Source organism: Alligator sinensis, unplaced genomic scaffold (assembly GCF_000455745.1).
Source record: "Alligator sinensis unplaced genomic scaffold, ASM45574v1 scaffold111_1, whole genome shotgun sequence".
NCBI classification, from domain to species: Eukaryota; Metazoa; Chordata; order Crocodylia; family Alligatoridae; genus Alligator; species Alligator sinensis.
The window spans coordinates 1,117,718-1,138,787 of NW_005841875.1; the positions used below are offsets into that span (position 1 = coordinate 1,117,718).

At 43.0% G+C, this 21,070-nt stretch overlaps 1 protein-coding gene across 1 annotated transcript; it reads left to right on the forward strand.

Moving 5' to 3' along the window:
* The first annotated feature begins 2,061 nt into the window (after positions 1 to 2,061).
* SMIM32 (small integral membrane protein 32) lies at positions 2,062 to 3,234 on the forward strand. Its single transcript, XM_025196021.1, has one exon. The coding sequence runs from the start codon at positions 2,628 to 2,630 to the stop codon at positions 2,946 to 2,948; it is 321 nt and encodes a 106-aa protein (XP_025051806.1). The 5' UTR covers positions 2,062 to 2,627; the 3' UTR covers positions 2,949 to 3,234.
* The last annotated feature ends 17,836 nt before the right edge of the window (positions 3,235 to 21,070 follow it).

Here is a 21,070-nt window from a genome sequence, read left to right on the forward strand (position 1 = left end):
TGGCTGTTTTTTACAGCCTTGTGTATAGATAGTTAAAATAATAATAATAAGGATGCCTGGGCAGTGTTGAGTCAACCTTGGAAAACATCTAGGAAGAAGAAAGTTGAGGAGAAGTCACTCTCTCAGGACTGTACATGAGAAGCTACACATGGACCTTAAATATAGGTCTCTCTCATGCTGCTTGCATGGGCCCCTGGGTGAGACACATCCTTAAGAGCTCGTTATCAAAGAGCAATAAAGTATGCAGGGAATCAGTAGATAGCTACCACACTCCTTCCAAGGAGGTTTTCTAATTTAGCACCTGCAGACTCTTCAGCCATCACTGGGGTCCTTCAGCACCTAGCTCTACAGATGTGGCAGGTGAAATATGAAAGACATAGATGTGAAGACTGGAGGAACCTGTGAGCAATTTAGCCTCGGAGTCCCTGGGCACAGGCTTCTACACAGCAAACATAAAAGAAAAAGAGACTTTCTCTGTTTTAAAAAAAGAAAGCAATGACCATAAACCACACCAAAGAGTAAAGAAGCATATGCAAACACCGGGGCTTAGAACCAGCCGCTGGTAGAGCGGTGGGTCCCAGTGAAATCAGTAGGCCTTAAGCACATGCTTAAAGTTAGGCATGCACTTGTAGTTGGCACGGAAGAGAGGCAGGGAGCTGAGTGAGGGCCAGAAAGAAGGGTTGATGGATTCGGTCATACACAAAACTAGAACTCTTGGTTCCAAAATGATACCTTTTATTAGACCAAGTGGGAAATCACAAGAAAATTGTCCTTTTCTTTCTTGCAATTTCCCAGTTGGTCTAATAAAAGGTATCATTTTGGAACCAAGAGTTCTAGTTTTTGTACGTCTTCTTGTCTCAGCCCAACACGGCTACCAAGTACACTCCTGGATGTAGTCAGGATCTTTAGGCCTGGCAAGCATCTCAGTGCCAAGCCAAATGGTGCCTAGAAATTTTTTGTTATTTAGAGGAGAAACTTCATTCATTTTGTTCTTAAATTTCTTTGAATGCAAGATTCTTCTCCCCCCCCAGCCCCCCTTCCCCCCCATTAAGGCAGAATTATTTTATGATGTTAATTAAAACGCTTACCCATGCAGGACATTGGGTACGATGGCTTGTCGTAAGAAGCCTTAACGTTGACTTGTGTCCGAGCCCTGAGGGAAAGGAGAAAACGTTTCATGCTTTCCTCTGTCAGGCTACCAAATGTTACCTTCCTCCCCCGCCCCTTTTGGAGTAGCAATGTGTTAAAATAAAGTATTAACCATGCTTATCTGATGTATTGGAGTGAGGGACTGTGAAAGAGAGCTGGCAGCCAGCCAGTGGCTAATAGCACCGTAAAAGCAATTTGATGAAAAAGAATTAACATGCTAATTGTCAGGCTGCAGAGGGTGCTGGGGACTTTATAGGGGAGACAGAAAAAAAAAAGACATTTTCTGTTTACCCTGGAAAGACCCATTTTAATAATAAAAGTCTAAGGTAGAAAGAAAGACTCCAATGCTATTTGCTTGTGCTCTTTGTCTCCCCCCACCTCCCTTATCACCGACTCTCAACCCAGAGCCTCGAACACTCGTGAGGATTTATGATGAGATCGCTTCCTTTTTAGCATTAAGTCGCTGCAAGACATCACAGACTCCAGAAACATTCAGCACCACGGTGTAATTCTTTCCTTCACAGTGCAGCAAGTGATGCTGCGGGGAAGCTTCTGTTTCAAGGGAAAAGTCACATTTTACAAATCTTTATGCTCAGATCCCAGCCCCAGGTCACAGCTGGGGTGAACTGGAATCAGGGACAAGGTTTCAAAAGAACTTAAGAGGAAAAAGCACCCACCAAACATTTGAAACAAAGGAAACTTTGAAGTGGTTGTATTTTTTTTTTAAGGCAAGTGAAAGAAGTGCCTGACAAGGGGATCTGGAGAGCTAAACCTTCTTAGTGCCAGCTGCACAGCGCACAATTAACAGGGATCAAGAAAGTCAACTAATGCTTCACAGGACCAGCCGTTCATCAGTGAGGAGTACCCCAAGAGAGGGAATTGCTGCTGGGAATTCAGCCTGATGTCAGAGAAGTCACTGCTGCTCTTGGTGGCTCTGGATCCTATTTAACGCTGGATTTGCATGCATCACCCTGGAGAAAAAAAATATCACCTGGAAATCTGTTGTGCCTTCCTTTCTCTGAAGCGGTTGGTCCTCTTTGTCTGGTTTACAGTACGGGGTTGCATGAAAGAGGGAGACTCTCTTTTGCTATGCACATGAGGCTGCCACACTACCCTTCCAAGAAAATTCAGGCAACCTTATAAACTCGTCCCAAGTGACCAGCTCGGTTTGCACAGATGACCCATTGTGCTGCGTAAGCTCAGGTGAACTGGGAGAGCAAGTGCCAGAACAAGAGGTATCTGTCTCGTTTTCTGCTTACTGTTTGTGGGGGAAATGGTGTAAATGCGATCTAGGAAGCCTGAAAGAAGCACATTTACTGAGCCATGCGAGTGAATTGAATTAGCTGCTTTTCCCTCCACGCAAAATGCAGCTGGGTTTCAGCCTGTTACAAATGGGAACGGTCCCTTTCCCCACCAGGGATTGACTGCTGTGGGCTCTTTTCTATTATACCTACTGTGGAGGAAATTTAAGCAAGAACATGTATAGTGAATTGTTAAATTCAACCAGTGCCACCGAAGCCCACCTAATCATTCAGACCAACACCCCCTACCTGAGCAGCACGCAGAGACCAGTGAGCTCCTCAGCCTTTTACATGTCAACTGCCAGGGTCTTAAAAGAAGGGGAAATAAATAAGCCAGATCTGGTGACATATATAGTCCTGTTTTTCTTCCTGCTCTTGACTGTGACAATAATTGTGCTTTTTATTAACTGTCAGCTGAAAAATTCTTTCTTTGCGACTCTGCCTTATGACAGATCACTCAGAGAAGCAAGGAGCCCGTGGAAAACAGAAGCTGTCTAATACTAGAAGGGGGAGGCATTGTCAAACGCAGCTCTGCTTTGGTAGTAGCATGAACCTGCAAACCTGTGCAATACAATGCTATTTCCTTCCGTCACTGGGTGTGCGCAACCCCCTTTGAATAATAGTCTGTGTCTTGGGAGGAAAAAAAAATAAAGTTTTGGCAGGAACAAAAGAAATACAAAAAAAAATAAAAGTTGTACCTTTATACGTGTGGAGGTGAATAAAGACGTAATATGGATGCAAAAGATAAAGCATTATTTATATTGAATTTATGTATGGAGGAGCATACCCCACAAAAAGCCCTCCTCCCTGTTCCATACAGTAGAAACCGCTGTTTAACTCTCTATGTATGCAAATTTCATCAACGGACCCATTCAGTCGCTATGCAAGGGTCCTTGCATTGACAATAATCTCTAATTCATGCATCTGGTGAAGCCTCCAGCCTGTGTTTGCAAAATTCTGGCATAAAAATGTACAAAAAAATGTTAATATATTTACTTAACTGCTCCACTCCGAAGAAAACAGTTTACTTTACAGGCTCATTTCTCCTCATTGTTACTAGAAACATGGCCCAACGTCATGGAAGATAAGTCTGATAAAGGGGAACAAACCAAACATGTTTACAGTTGTATTTATTTAGCCTCTTCCAGTGACATTTGGCTAGCCAGCATTCTTGATGCTCTGTGTACCTCAGCCTGGTTTTAAGTCGACAGTTCTGCTATATGAACCACTTAAGATGGTTCGAGAACTTGGGATAAACTTTCCAGAGCAACAAAAGCCAGCTGTTGTAACCAAGGTATCAAGCCAAAGGAATCATTTAGGGGGCTGGAAAAAGGAAAATGCTAGAAAGGCACGGAAACTTAGGATGCGAGAACAACGTACGACAACTAGAAGTCGTAATTATATAAGGACTGGTACTTTCATGCTATTATGGTTTTCCTTTGTTCACCGAATACATCTGGAAAGAAACAGAAGCATGTATCGTTTCATAAGAAAGGCAGCATTGTTTAATCCCACACACTCTGCTGGCAACAAAATTGAAATGTCGAATTAGTTATCAATTAGAATTGATCATAAAAAAGAGCTACATGAAATGATCTAATGGTCTAAACATGACAACTGACTCGGTTCTTTTCATGTAGATCAATATATCATACTACAAATCTACCAACTTTAATATCAAAATGCCAATTTTGCAGAAGAAAACCTGAACATTGACTAGCATTCATTACCCCTCTAATAAGCAAAGAACCTCTTTTACCCAGTGGTACATCCAGGTCCAGATCGTAAGTATGGATGGATGTGTATGTGCCCCTACCCATAAGGCCAAATTCTGCTTTCATCTACAGGTGGAACACCAATGCAAATAGTTGGGTCCAGCTGGTGTCACATTTAACAGGAGGACCAGAGTTTCAGTATATTAACAAGCAGACTGTGTATGTGTAGCTTCCTTTACATCAAAAAGGGAAGCTCTTACACACAGGTCAAATATATGTAATGTAGGTAGATATGCGCACAAGCCAAGCGGGTGAGGAACCCGTTCGAAAGTTTCCTTAATTTAAAAGAAACATCTCTATGAGTCACTTACACTTCCACACTACCCAAGTAGTTAACACCTCATCTTTTCATCAGACAGATAAGCCATGCTATAATATACCTAAATCTGACCTTTTCAGCAAGCGGACCATTCTGATCTCACTGAACCCTGTTTCACAACGGTACAATTCCAATGATTTTTATTCAAATAGGAATATGGAGCACTGTTTAAGAGCTGTCTTTAGCTTGGCACATCTAAGCGTAAATCAGGTGTGAAGATCAAGTAATCAAACGAGGCAATAAATGTTTTTTAAATAAGGCGAGCTTGGCTTAAAATACCAGGAATACAGAGTCTGGGCTAAGAGTTTCTATGGACAGAACGATTAAATCTTTGGAAATGTGTGATGCATTGTATTGTACTTCACTTGTATTAAACTATTCCATCGAGCAAGAATAATAATGGTAGAATTCTGTTTTTTAAAAGGTAGATGTGAAGAGGTGTCACCCCGCATGACTGGCACACTTATGAGATAGCACTTAACAAAAGCAACAGCTGGCTGAAATCCTGCAGCCTTTCATCAGCTCCCAGCGATGGCATGTGTTTCACAAGTTCTAGTAATGACATTTTAACAAAGGTGCAGAAAAGATCATATATGTCTTCTTTTGATCGGGCCCACAATTTTGGCAGGCAATTCACAGAAAAGAGATAACCTATGTTCAGAGAGAGGCTTTCCTGACCATAAATTCAGTTTTCTTATGTTAGCAGACGACCCCCACTATGTATGCGAGTGACTAAACCATGAGCAAATTTTTCATTATTAAACGTTACGCATTTCAGTGACTGTCCAGAAAGGCCTACATACAATGTGCACGTGTACAATGGCCCCCTATATGATTGCTTGCCAAAAGCCACTTTAACCCAGCAAAAAGAGATTCAGTATCAGCGTGCTACAGCACAAAGGAAAAGTGACACCATGTGTTTAAAAAATACCAGAAATCCAGCACACAAAACACAGAGTGGCACAGCTTGGATTCAGAAGTGCTTTTAAGCACCTGCTTAGCTTTAAGGAGGGAAAGTCCCTGCTTGGAGCAAATTGCGTTTAATGCTAATCATAGAATCATTGAAAATGAGGGTTGGAAGGGACCTTGGTAGGTCATTTAGTCCAACCCCCTGCTCAAAGCAGGACCAGCCCCAACTATATCCTCCCAGCCAAAGCTTTGTCTACCCAGGTCTTGAAGACCCGTAGGGATGGAGATTCCACCTCTCCGAGTTGCCTGTTCCACTACTTTACTACCCTCCCTGAGAAGTTTTTCCTAGTATCTAACCGAAACTTCCCCTTGCTGCAGCTTGAGCCCATTGCTCCTTGTCCTGTCACCTGCCACCACTGAGAAGTCCAGCTCCATCCCCTTTGTCATCACCCGCAGGTAACCGAAGGCTGCTATTAAATCCCTCCTCCCTTAGCATCTCCACAAAAGGCATGTCCCCCAGCCCTCAAACCTCATGCCTCCTTGTTTGCTGAAGCAGGGCTTGTTCTGAACATAATTAAGATGCTCCTTATTCTAAGGCAAGGACACAATCATTATGTTGACTTTACACATGAAAGCGTGTGACCTAATTTCTCTGATGCCACAAATTATCAATGCCATTGTCACCACAAAATTAAATTGCTCTTCCTGAGGCCGTACCTTATGACTATTCAAAAAGCTGCCACTAATAAGCAGGCTAAAGTACATTGGAAACTTTAGATCAACAGTCTGTGATCTGCACTGATTTCTAAATGCTTGACTTAATGCTAAGTTATTGGTTCTGAACCTACATGGCCCTAGCTAGTTTGGCACCTGGTTAAATGAGCAACTGCCTTTTATACCATGATGTCCTGTCATATCTGAGGCCAGCAGTGGCCCTTGGGCTGGATAATAAGGGGGTGCTTTTGCAAGAGATCTTTGATTACAGTGCTTGTTCCTAGAAGTGCCCACAGTGGCTATTTCAAGCATGCTGCAATGTCCATCTCCCTTCCCTGGTTTCTAAGGCTCTTAAGCCTGGGGATTGGGGTGGGCATATTTATGGACAGGCTGTTTGCATTGCTATCTGATTGCGATTCATGGACTCAGTGCCTACTGCACAGGCTGGACACCAACAGCAGCAATTTGAGAGACTTCTGACTGATGCCAAATTACCAAGAAGCCTGGGAGCAGTTCAGTGTTTGTGTTAAAGTTCATCTCACACAAGCACCGTTGTCCGCCCCCTCATCCTCTCATATGCACACTTTTAAAAAAGCAAAATCAATAGAAAACATGTAGAGTATTTGCTAATTATAGGGTAAAAATGCTGATTGGCCATCATGCTTGACACCTGGAGAGAAGCGAGTCTTCCACAGAATTCATGGGTCTATCATTAAAGTAAGATGCATAGCAAGGCAGCAGGTGGGAGATAAAAAGACAACTGCTAAATTTTTCAGTTCTATAGAAGTCTCTGGCTGCTGGATGCAGCGTGCCTGTTTATAAAGTCTGAGGCAAAATTGCAGTCGGTGATCACGCGCTCCAAATTGGTGTCAGACTGAAACTGCCTCAGCAATCTGTAATCGCCCTTATTCTTATGGGGGTACATCTGACAGCGCCTTCAAAAGGAAATGAAAAATCACTATTCTGAGACAGTACTTCAAAATGGAAATCAGCAAGATCAAGTCTATGCCACAATTTAAATTTCCATGAAAAGAAAAAAAAAAAAGAGAGAAGACTTTTGCAAACAGTGAATGTTAAAAATAGCAAAGTTTAGCCACTTGTGAATTATGTCACTTCTGGATTGTTTCTGGCCTTGCCAATTTACAAAGGCTGATTTCACTGAATAGCAGCTGGAGCGACTGAGTAGGATGAGTGCCCCGATTTCCAACAGTGATGTATTGTACAGTGGGACCTGGTATTTATATAGGAGTAGGTGGGTTGATCTGAACACAATTGAAATGTTGGTGGGAGACGTTTAGTTTTGTTCCATCACTACACCCAGCAGTGTCCCTTGAATGCCGCTCTGACTCAAGCCTTCATTTTCCTGGACCTTTAGAAACCCAATACCTTAAGATACCTGATATTTGGAAATGCATTCAAGCTTTGAAACATCAGCAAATAAAATCAGACTGAAAAGGTGAAAGGGAAACACTACTGGAGTCGGTACACGAGTTGGGGTTGTCATCTTCCTATTTCCCCCTTTCTGAAATTAACTCACCCATCACTGCAGATTGCATAGTAAATGAATAAGACAGGTTTACAAAAAGTTGGGTTAAGGTGCATAATCATAAACAGACATGCAAAGATATGGCATCTATGTGCACTACCTCTTAAGGGAGAGATCATCAGCTTTATCTTCCGTTGCAACTGTTCTTCTCCACTATTATTTATTCATTGTACCGTCTTTGACATGGCAGGGATCTCTGTGCTGCTCACCAGGTAAGTAGGAAGTGGCTTTGGTAAAATACCATTAGCAAATCTCAGCCTATGAACACAGTCTGTTTATTCCAAAGGGCACATTTCTCTTAGTGTTTAGTGAAACTGTAACCATCTCTCTGGTTCTAATCTGTTAGAAGTGTAATGAGATTTCTTCCCCTAGCCTCTCTGTAATAAGATCATTTTTAGCGCTGCAACAAACTGTTCACTAGAGACTTGAAATCTGCCAAACAGGGCCCAAGACATAACTCTCCATTTGGCTTTGGTGTCTGCTTTATTTTACCTTGACATTACTTTCCAGTCTCTCAGTTCCAAATTTCTCTCTAGCTAATCCTCCCACGCTAGTGCTTTCTTGAGATGCTCATGACTTTCCTGCAAGTTTTTGGGTTTGGAGAAACCTTAGGAAAAGAAATGTCATGAGAATGGTCAGATGACACAGTATTCAGCTTGCTTTTAGCCCTCAGATAGCTCTGTAGTTTACTAAAAAGGACTTGCAACTTCAAGAGGGGAATGCCAAACAGTTTATAATGTTTCAGAACAAAAATACTTGGTAACCAGAAATGACAGAAACCATGAATTTTAAAGGAAAACTACCTCCTCTCTCTCTCTCAGACCCTGCCAGCCCTGTGGCACCCCAGGGGAGGACAAGGAGCAACGGCCATAAACTGTTAGAGGATGTTTCAGGTTGGATGCAAGGAAGAACGTCTTTACGCTAAGGGTGGCCAGAGTCTGGACTAGACTTCCCAAGGAGGTGGTGTCGTCCCCAGCCTTAAAAGTCTTCAAAAGGAAACTGGACAGACGCCTTGGTGGGATCATTTGATCTCAGCAGGATTCCTGCCCAGAGCAGGGGGGTTGGACTTGATGATCTTTCAAGGTCCCTTCCAGTCCTTCATTTCTACAATTCTACAAACATCAGCATTTCCTTCCCTACCTCCTGAAATCGGAGCTTACAGCTGTGCATTCTCCATGCCATGCTAGTGACAACATGAATAATGCTGAAAACGTATCAAATAGTAGAGCTGTCTGCTCCACTTTAAATATTAGTGAAGCCAATGAGCGGCAGAAAGAAAAACAGCACCTGAAATTGGAACCTTCTGGGAAGAAGCTGTGCAAATTACCACTCTCAGAGAAGGTTTAAAGTGAGCAATGAAGACACCTGGTCACATCCTCAGTCACTTCTGGGTAGATCAACAGGTCATCCACATGTGATTCTTGCAGCTCTGCCCAGGGCCCGATAGCCTTGCTATGTGCAGAACAGAAGCAAAAGGGCAAGACCTGATTCTCAGTAATGATCCCAGGTTTGGCTAGAGAACATAATTGAAATACCCCATGGCTGTGTCCAGAGCCGAGGTGTGTGTTTGCAGAGGTACAAATTTGTGCAGCTACTTTCCTTCCCTACCTCCTGAATGTGCCCTTTGCTGCAGGCTGTGCCCGCTCCTCCTGGCTACCAGCTGGGCATCACGTGCTGTAGGGTGGGAGAGGGAGGGGGAGATGGCTGGGGCACAGGGTGCCTCAGCGCAAGGATAGTCGGCAGGCAGCCTGCACCCCAGCCATCCAGAGAGTGGCACATGGAGACTGTCTCTCTGCACCGCAGAGCCCTTGGAAATCCCAGCAGTAAATGTTGCCCCTACAATGCAAATTAGCAGCACTGTGCATGGTTTAACATGCAACATGTGCAGTTTGTTGCACCACGAACTGCCCATGCCTGCACATCTGGACGTGCCCTATGAGTATGATACCAGTTCTGGTCAGTACTCCCCAGAGAGCCATGCTGGTCCAGAGCCTCTCAAAGCCTTTTCAGACAGAGCAAAAGCACAGGGTGCCTATAACAGATACCAGTTTGTTCCAAACAAAATACGGGTTGGGAGGAACAAAACCAAATATCACATGCTCACCTTTACCAAATTCCTTGGAAGTCTTTTCCTTTTTACAGGAAGCGAGATCACTTGGCTCTTGCCTCCACTAGGGAGCGTTGACTGAAAAGTTAACCAAGTAAAATCCCAGAGGGGGCAGACCTTGCAGTTTCTACACAACCTAGGAGGACAACTGAAAGACTATGGGCAAACCTGAGGCTTTCTATGACCTGCTAATGCATGTAAAACCTGCAAATGGCCCGTCTTCATTAGGAGGTTACCTCCGTCAGGTCAGTGCGCTTATGTTTGCTAGTAGGAGGTCGGAAGATGCCTCCAAGAGAGCTTGGAGATGCCAGTAAAAAGGAGTTTCACCTGAGTATGTATGGCCAGCATGCAACTTTTCTTTTTTTTTAAACTAGTTGTGTTTTTACATTACAGTAACCCTGTTGATATGAAATCCTAGTAATAACTGACAGAATTTCTTCCTCTGTTGCTGCGGTCAAGCCTAGTCCGACCACCAGGGGTTTAACTTGCTTAGCTACATCAAGGTAAAGACCTCAGGCCTTGAACTTCAAAGGCATTTAGTGAATAACATTCACTGAAACTTAAAATACCTTGGAGTGTTGCAAGACAAGATTAGACAAGGCTATAATGCCTTGTCGCCATGTGGGTTTTATATCCAAGCTAACTCAAGATAGTTATCATGATTAAAACACACACCTTGCTATGCAGGGAAGGAACAGTTTTAAATAACCCTGGGGTAAAGTCTCTTATGCACAGTCTACAGTAACACTGAGTAGTCTATGGTAGCACATGAGCCCACATTGCAGTATGTGAATTCTGATTATGGGAATCAGCAGTAAGCAAGTTGGCAGTATTCAGTATGTTGCTCTAGACTGCAGTATTAGCAAAAACCCAGAGAGAGACTTGCACACACATTTACCTGAAACCATGAGATATCTTTGGCCTTGAAGGCATCAGGAGTAAGAAATATTAAATAACCCAAGAAAGCATTTTAAGACTTCTACTATATGTAACATACTGTATTTGGTCTGGGTAACAAGGCTAGTTCTCTTCCCATCCTGGTTTTTGAGTGCAAACAGCTCTGGTGTCAGGGCTTATGCCTTTATCACTGCCAGGGTGGAAGCTTGAAGTGGGAAACCTCTGAGTGTTGGATACTGCTAGGAAGTAGTATGCTGTGCATCCAGCCTTGCAGAGGTCAGCCTCTGAAAATCTTCATAAGTGACCAGATTTTAGCAGAAGCCATAAAACCATTAGAGAAAAAGGAGTCAAAACAGAAATTAGTCTGCATGCATGCCTGTCTTCCTTAATGGCCTACCAGACCAAGGGGACAGACCGAAGCAGGCCTGCTTCCTTCAGACACCTCTGCATCAGTCTGGCGTCCTCAAACAGCTCCCTTCCTCTTTAAAAGAGGCCCTTATATTCCAGCCGGAGTGCCTTTGTCCTTGTTAGTTCTGGGGCTGTTGTCTTGTGCATTAGAACTAGCTGATTTCATCAGAGCCAAAGTCAGGTCAACATTCAATATTCAGTAATTAACACAGAACAGTTCCAGATCCAACACGTGTGTTACCCATCTCCCTCCATTATTGGTTACTTCCCTATGGTCACATACTTAGTACAGAGAGAGAAAAAGAAAGAAAGAGAGAATACACACACACGAAAAGTGCACAAGCACTGTGCTTATAACGCAAAACTCTGAATGCAGAATGATAGATCAGCCTCCATTCCCCATCCTGCATTCAGTGTTTTATGCCCATCTGTTCATTTTGCAGTAAATTGACTACTTTCTTATTATTTTACATGTTTCAGAGCACAGTTCCTTTGTTATAGAACCGGCACACTTAATAGCCAGTTGATCATAGCACAGGACTATACTGTCTGTTTTATTTGATTCTTGCTAATTTCTGCCTATTGCCCCACAGTTGCAAAAAACATTTTCATTAAAGAATAAAGAAGCTGATGTTATTGGCATTTTTCACAAGGTGATGGCTTTCAACAAATTTCAGTTAGAAAGCAAGGACTATACTATAAGCAAAACATGTGCGTTTCATAGTATTTTTCTATACGTATAGACAGCATTAAACTTTCCAGATCAGTTTCTCCATAAATTGGTGAGTCAACAGAGCTCAACACACAATACTATGTTATCTTCATCATTTTGAAACTTCATTTTTTAAAATCACCTCTTTCATGGAAGAAGTACGACATCTTACAAAAGTAACCAATATAATTTACTTAAATGAGTTTCAGAAGTCTGTAAAAATCAATTGTAGAAATGAAGAGTGTATTTTGTACGTTGGAAACCCAGTTTTATAACTGAGAAGATTCCCTCATTCCCCAATAGTCTCAGGTACAATAGAAATTGTTTGAACTTAGGGGGAAGACACAAAAAATAAGAGACGTTACATTTCAAAATATCTGTATAAAGAAAGATATCTTAACTCATTGTTATAGCACACACTAATATTTAAAAAAGCACCTAACACAATGGGATTCTAATCCACAAATTCTTACAAATACAGCCATGACTCCACTGAAGTTAGTAATAAAACTTCCATCCAATTCAATCTTTGCAGGTTAGTCTAAACTGAGTAGACTGAACCAATATGCAAGAGAACAGACATTCACTTTTGATTCTGGACATGTAGCCACATGCCTGCGTAGGCTCAGGCCGGAAGCTGAGGAGCTCTAGAGCACACCTTCCTGGTGGCCTGGAGTAGACAGCTTGGGCCAAGGCTAGCCCACCCATCCTGCAAAGCGGGGTTTGCAAGGCAGGTGAAAAGCATCCTGGGATGCTGGCAGACTGTGAGCTAACTTGAATCTGGAGAGAATATGGGACAGAAGTTCAATAAACCGATTTAACCGAAATCTGTTAAGTCTGATACTACATCAATGCAGGTTTCTCTTAAACCAGATTTGGCCATTTTCAAAGCACTCTATGTGTACTGAACTTCTGTTGTGTTACAGATTTGAACTGGTTTCCAATCACTTATACCAGTGTGTGTGTCATTTCTGTTCCTAGCCAAGGAGATCAGGATGTCATTCTCCTGATACTAGACATAAGGCTGCTTCTGAAGGTTGTGTTAAGTCAGAAGCCTCCCTGCAAGTAGGTTATTTCTGTCTACAGCAGGATGTCTTGTACCTTCTCCTACAGAGAGCATTTGGTATCGACTTCCCAGAACATGTCTGCACTCTGTCCCCTGGGGGGGAAAGCATGCTCTCAAGCATGCCTTCTCCTGCTCTTGGGTGCCCAGCCTGGAAGACGCATAGTTTCATAGTTGGTAGGGTCGGAAGGGACCTGAGCAGATCATCAAGTTCGACCCCCTGCCATGGGCAGGAAAGGATGCTGGGGTCAAACAACCCCAGCAAGGCGTCTATCTAGCCTCCTTTTAAAGACCCCCAGGTAGGAGCGAGCACCACTTCCCTTGGAAGTTGGTTCCAGCTCCTAGCCGCCCTGACTGCAAAGTAGCACCTCCTGATATCTAGCCTGAATCTACTCTACGTCAACTTATGGCCGTTATTCCTTGTTACTCCCAGTAGTGCTTGGGGGAACAGGGGCTCTCCCATTGCCTGCTGGTCTCCCTTGGCCAGTTTATAGACGGCCACCAGATCCCCTCTCAGCCTTCTCTTGTGGAGGCTGAACAGGTTCAGGTCTTGTAGTCTCTCCTCGTAGGGTCTGCCCTGCTGACCCCTGATCATGCAGGTGGCCCTCCTCTGGACCTTCTCCATGCTGTCCACATCCCTCCTGAAGTGCGGCGCCCAGAACTGGACACAGTACTCCAACTGTGGCCTGACCAGTGTCGCATAGAGGGGGAGGATCACCTCCTTGGACCTGCTCGTGATGCATCTGTGGATGCACGACAAGGTGCGGTTAGCCTTCCTTGGCAAGCTGCGGTTAGCCTGTGGATGCAGTTGGTAAAGTCCTTTTGGGCATATCATCATTGGCTGCTTTCAAGCACAGCTGAGACTGAGATGTCAAAATGTAACCTAGGAGTGCATCCACACTGCATGCAAGGACTCCAATGTAGTATAAACACAGCCAGTTTAGGTGCTGCTAGTCATGTGCAACAGTAGCAGAGAGCTCAGTGCAGCCAGCTCCCCAGGGACTAGCTGCCTAATTATGGAAGCTGTCAAGGTCTGCAGGATCTATAATTTCGGCATTATGTGTTTGTGCTTGGACCAGAACTTCATTTTTTACAAATCAAGTGAACGAGAACACTTAAGTGCTAGGGTTTTTCTTTCTCCCTTTCTTGAGAGACTACTTGGCATTTGTACTCAAGGAACTATTGGCTAAGCTCTCTTAGAGAAGAGATCCCTCACTGAAGCGGTCTTTGGATCAAATACAGGGAAAGCTTTTTCAGAGAGTGAAAACGGACAGTAGGTATGGCCATGAATAAAAGGGAGCCCAAAAGAACACCGTTTAAATATAAGGTACAAACCAGAAATCATGAAGGCAACAAAGAGCTTCCTTTAGATCAAACGGATGGCAGAGGGAAGGGAGACCATCCTCAGTTGCAAGTCTACAATATGGCAGAAATGGGACTATGGAAATATTAGGATAGGACTGCATAACAGTTGCTTCACACGGGGGCTGCAGTTAGCTGTGCTGGGTTGTTTTCCTTTGAAAAGACTCAAAGAATTTCCTTTCAATTCAGGCTTTTTCTGAGTCTTGAGCCAGCAGCAGATTTCACAAAACTTACGCCACATTTTCTAGAACAGCTTCTGACTACGCTGGCTTGCTTTCAGCTGTGCTCCAAATGATTTATTTTTCAGGAGCCATCTTCTAGGTTTTGCATAGTTGGAGTCGAGAATTCATGATGTATAATCAAAAGGAAAGACATTTTGCTGTCCGAGTTGTACAATATGAAACACAGGAAGATAAATGCATTGCTCTGAGTCCCTATGTGCATATTCATGAAATCGCTACAATGCTTTGCTTTCTGCTACACATTATATTACACGCTGCCCCATCCAGAACTGTTCCTGTCAGCCTACCGTAGAAAGAGCCACAAAACAAAAATCAATAAGCTTGCCACACTAGTTCATTAGAACTGTAATCACACAGATAATTTAAGGACATCCAAGCTGAAATTGAGTGGATTAGAGTTTCCAGTATTTTGGATTGTACAGGAATCATTTTTAACAGACAAAAACGGGTGTCTTGCTTTGCATCACAAGTCAGAAGATTAACATTGTTCTAAGATTTAAAAGGGAAATCGCAGCCAGTGGCACAGCTGAGTGCAGTCCAATGATTTTTCATGCCAGCAGTGTCTGAAAAGGATGCCAAGGAATTTCTCTAAGCCTTCTGCAATGAAACATACTTTGCTTTCTGCAACTGAACACACCAGGTTTCCTGACTAAGATAACTGATCCCAGCTATATAAATCACGGAAAGCAGAATAAATCAGAATCCATCATGTTCTGAAATCAGATCCAATATGCTTTTTGCCACCCTGCATGCCCAGCAGTTGCCTTCAGAAGCCAAGTCTCAAGGTGCGACCACGCATCCAACCCCAATTTTGAGTAAGCAGGGAGTTCAGCAATTTAAGTAGGCTATTAACTAGATTAGGTGTCATGAGTTCACTGACTTCATGAATTATTTAGATGCTTTTGCAACTTGAGCCTGGTGCATAAAAAACCTCTGTAAATATTTTGTTCATTGAGCCCTAAATCGTACAGGCTGAGATACTGAAGTTGGCAGGTTAAATGGAAGATTCAGCATTTGTCACAAACTGTGCTCTTTGTGAAAGCAGTTCTAGCACACCCAAGTGAATGCAGACTCAACATGCTAGAGCAGACTGAGGCATATACCAACCTGCTGAATGAATCTACATATGAATGTCACCATCCATCAGGTCAGAAGTCATGAAGGCTGTGAAAGCAACTTTACAATCCTTGCTTAGCTTTTCAAGATTGCTTTTCCCTAGGAGAGTGGGATCTCTGATTGCAGCAGTAAGAAAAAGCAACATCTTTTACTAGGACATCCCTGAGGTATGCTCTTAGACATAAACCAAGAAAATAGATTAATGACTCACTGGGCGCATCTACACGAGACTTTAAAAAGCGCAGTAGACTAATACTACTGTGCATTACAGCATTAATATGGCTTTTGCTGTGATGCACTAATGCACAGTAGAATTAGTCTACGGGGCATTAGTGGCACCTAAAAGACATGCGCCAGCGCTACTGTGCAGTAGTGCCAATTATGGCACATTTAGTACTTATTACAGGTACTAAACTTAATGTGCCATAATTATGGCACATTACTGCATGTGTAGACATGCCCACTAAGGCATGCCTTGAGTGCCCTAACTTGTTGGCAGTATGGATCAGGTGCCATCATTGCCTTAAAAAGCTTCAATATCAACACTCTCTGTGGGCACAAAACTACAATGTACACTGCACCCTGGGTGCAAGCAGGAATACATGTACAAATGCCCCCTATATAAAATGCATGAAGAGTTTGGTGGGTGCTGCTAGGGGAGGGGACAAGTGAAATGGGTTAACAGCAGGCATGTGAGCAGAAAGGGGCAGGCACCACCTTTTGTGCAATAACTTAGATAAAGCCTCAATCATGCAAAGACTGAACCTGCAAGCTGATCAACAGGATTTCTTAAAACATCACATGTGCACAAACTTTTGCAGAGCAGTGGCCCAACGACACTGCAAGCAAGATAAAGTTTCGACAAGGACCAGACAGGAAGCACAAGCAAAGAAAACTGCTTCAACGGCTTCTGTTAGAAGATGGGGAAGACAAGAACAAACAGCAATACCAAAGTATTTGCTTTGAGGAATATAGAGGAGGGGGGAGATCATTTAGAAACGATTAGAACGAGCCTGTCGGCACATCTACACTTTTTTCTTGGAGCAGCGCCACAGAACTAATTACTTGTTAATGGCATGATTAGCATATGCTAACATGGAAGAGGTGGCATGGCCACACTGCTCTGTATGAGGGCTGCACGGAGTTTGTAAAACAGGCATAGCCTGGACCACAGCATAATAAAGATCAACAGCATAGTACAGTGTTGCTCAACTGCAGGGTACCACTCAATAGCAGCAGTTAGGTGTGCAAACACTTGCACACGATTCACAAGATAAACCCAGAGATTTCAACAATTTCCATAGCATCTAAAAAATTCTGACCTGTTGTGGTCTTTCTTCGTTCTTTATCATAGAAACCTTGCTCCGTTTATTTTTTTTTTTGACTACAGAAAAGATAAAGTGAAAGCCAAGAGTTGAGATACTTTCCAAGTGGTGCCTTGAGCAACAGGCACCATAGATGGTGTATTTACATTTACAAGGCAGCCACAACTATACTATGCTGGACTAAATGGCAATAATTCATTCCAGATTAACCCGATGTTCAAAGCGAAGCAAATAGCTCAGATATCAATGTGCAGGTAGATAAGGCACAGGTTCCTTGCATGTTCCTCTCACTGGTTTTCAGTAAGGAGCCGAGGGGGTCAACGCAGCGCTTATTTTACCTGTTTGCATCTTCACTGCTTCAAAAGAGTGTTTCTTGTCTGAAGTAGCTAAAACATGAGCAATGCCAAAGGGAATTTACAGTAATAATGCAAAGCTCTTACGTTGTGGTATGCACTTCATTTAGATCTATTCATTCCATGAGGTGAATTAAAGAGCATTTTTGTTGTATTTAACCACTTTTTTTCCTCCTTCAAAGCAGTGAAGACTTAAAAACAGCCTTTTAGCACTTTAATCCTCCAGCCCATGTTGGCAAACCGTCATGCACGCTCAGGGGAAAGGTATAGTTAATAGGGCTGCGCAAGGCTTCGGACCCTGATTTGATTCGACGGAGATTCAGCCCGATTCGGTGGCCGAATCTCCGAATCGAATCAGAGGACCCTTTAATCTCTCCAAATTGAATCAGAACCCTTCGAATCAATTTGGAAAGATTCGGCAATTTGGACATAGAGACAGCTTTAAACGTTTTTTCTATATACCCTAGGTACCAGGCGGCTCGTGAATGCTGTAATGCTGGGGTGCACGGAGCATCCCACAGAAGTGGGGGGGGTCCCAGTCACTTGGCAGCAAACCCAGAAGTGGACCAGAAGTGCTTCTGGTCCACTTCCGGCAGGGGCGGCGCATAGGGGGTGCATGGGGGTGAGAGCACCAGTGCACCCTGTCAGGAGCCATGCTCTCTGTGTAGGCAGGCTGTAGCAATAGGCACGATCCAGGTTGAGATCCAGAGTACCTCCAGGAAATCACAATTCAGTCGCTCCTGGGATGAAGCAGAAACACTGGGCGTAGGACTTCCAAAGTAGGCCTTTACGACTCAAACAGTTTTCGGACACGGGTGCCTAGAAATCTTTTAGGAAGAGCTGCCAGAGTCTAAGTTTCCCCATGGAGTACCACAGAAGCATTAGTCAAAAGACATAAGGGTGATTTTATAAAGATTACTTTGTCTTTTGATCACTGGATCCAATTTTAAACCCCTCACACAACTTCTGATTCTCTTTCCAGTTTGTTCTCAGGAGCATTCATAGCGTCACACCCAGTATCTATTTGTATTAGTTGCTACTTTGGAAAAAGCACGTTTGAGTATCTGAAGCCTCTGTAATAACTTCAGACGTGTTCTTTTCCATTGGTATTTCAGGAATGACTGCAACTGCTCACCACGGGCAAGATTTTCAAACTCCTATGAGAAAGTAAAATATCAACAGATTGTAGTGTCTAAAAAAATTGTCATGTTTATAAAAAATAATTAAAATGCATTTTAATAAAGGTGGATATTTGTGCCTTCACTGCTGAATAAAGCCATTGAAACTAATGAGCATAAATTCTGTTAGCACTACATAACACACTGAACATTTTCCTATTAGAAGTTTCTCTAGTTAATTCATAGATGTTAGGGTCGGAAGGGACCCATAAGCAGGAAAGGACCCCCTGCATAAGCAGAAAAGAGTGCTGGGTCTAGATGACCCCAGCTAGATACTCATCTAACCTCCTCTTGAAGACCCCCAGGGTAGGGGAGAGCACCACCTCCCTTGGAGCCCGTTCCAGACCCTGGCCACTCGAACTGTGAAGAAGTTCTTCCTAATGTCCAGTCTAAATCTGCTCTCTGCTAACTTGTGGCCATTATTTCTTGTAACCCCCGGGGGTGCCTTGGTGAATAAATACTCACCAATTCCCTTCTGTGCCCCCGTGATGAACTTATAGGCAGCCACAAGGTCGCCTCTCAACCTTCTCTTGCGGAGGCTGAATAGATCCAGTTTCTCTAGTCTCTCCTCGTAAGGCTTGATCTGTAGGCCCTTAACCATACGAGTGGCCCTTCTCTGGACCCTCTCCAGGTTATCCGCATCCCTCTTGAAGTGCGGCGCCCAGAATTGCACGCAGTACTCCAACTGTAATCTAACAACAGATGTTACATATTTTTTTTTTATACATATTAAATTCAAACTACAAAATAGTACAACTGGTCATTTTAGCTTGAGCACATATTCATATATTTTCTTTCTTCAGATCATAACTGAAGTTACATGTATTTAGAAAAAAAGAAAGCTTCAGATGAATAATAGCATTCATTTGAAGCTCAACTTATTTTGTATGCCAAGTGGAAATCTGCTTAGCCTTCTGCACAGTCTATATACCACTCCATGTGCAATGTATACTTTTCTGTTTAAAGCACTTTATCTTCCGAATGAATCATTTTAATGTTTAAGTTGGGATATTTATAAATAATTAGGTATGAAATGTACCTTTTTTTTTTTATTACAAAACTTCATAATTTCTGCACAGGGAAGAACAGACTAACAAGTCTTTTACATTTTGGTCTACAAAATGTAATTTTAATTAAGCCATATTAGTTGTAGAGTTATCTTAATATAGCAAGCCAATATTGAATTTCCAGACAAAACATTTTAAAGCTGTGTTCAGTCTGAGAAAACAGAGCAAATAAAGGGTAAAGAAACCTTACAAGATGGTGGCAATTAGTAGGAAAAGCATTCTTAAAATCCCCCAGGCTTTAACATTTGGGTTAAAAGTAACCCAAATATCTCAACTGATGGTGATGAGTTTTTGTATGAGAAAGTTGCTGCAGATGGAAATTGAATTCTTACCTTCCAAAAAGACCTTAAAAAAATCTAGAAAGCAGTTTCTAATTTGACTGCTAATTCCAGCAAGAAATAGACTAGAGATTTTATTTTTACGTGGCAGCTTGGGTTGTCATTCAACATCCTTTGCCAATACGCTCCAGCCCAAAAGGACCATTATGATGTTGCTAATTTGAGAAGCTATTCAGTTGCAAATAAGCTCTTCCCATCTCCAAAACGATTCCATGTAGTAGGATCTTATTAAAATCACCTTTGAGTTTTTTATGACTAGAAACAGACATTGGCAAATGAAGCGGATCAGCTGCGGGACAACAGGGAATGTGTTTTCCTGGGGCTTGAGGGGCCGGTCCCGAGTACCCCGGGAATTCCCATGTAGAACTGGGCACCTCGAACCCTTTGAGCACCTGCCTGGTTTCCCTGGGTTAGGGAGACATGTCCCTGTGATCTCTGAGGCACATCTGGGTAGGTGAGGGAGGCCAGGCAGGGTCTCTCAGAGTTTGAGGGGCCTGGCACTACGCAGGAATTCCTGGGATTCATAGGATCAGGCCCATCAAGCCTTTTGAGTCTCTATCCAGGGTGGATGGAGAGCACAGACAGCTTCAGGCTGTCTGCACTCTCACGCTATAAAGCAAATAGTCATCTGCTGCTATAAAAAGGCACAATTTATTACTACCTTCTGTCACGGCCACATATTTGGGCATTTGCGGTGAGACGAGAGAGATGGGCGTCTATTTGTTTTCATTTTGTGCCACCATAAAAAAGGCTTTCCTACCCTAATGTGTAAACCTCTTGTTACTGGCAGTACAACAGACCTGTGTTTTTTGGAAAAGCAATACATCTTCTAGGATACAAAAAGTCTGTGAGAATCAAGTACAAGAAGCTTGGCTGCCAGCCAGAGACCTTTTCAGTACTTCCTGCTTCAACTGAGCAGTGCCATCACCTGCATTTCAGCTTTGTACCAACTCAAATAACTGGTCTTCCCTGTCATGCTTACACAGGGGCTGTCATAATTATGAAACAAACTTTGTACCTATGCTGACAGCCTGCACAATCTATTATTTCCTGTAAAATATCAGACATCTCTCACATGGGAATAGAATTGCATAGGATGTCGTTCTGGCAAAAAACATTAATTTCATAGATGATAGGGTTGGAAGGAACCTATTAGATCGAGTCCGACCCCCTGCCCTGGGCAGGAAAG

What these genes read in the sequence shown, in the direction of transcription:
- SMIM32 (XM_025196021.1), top strand. Translation starts at nt 2,628, where the DNA reads ATGTATAGTGAATTGTTAAATTCAACCAGTGCCACCGAAGCCCACCTA.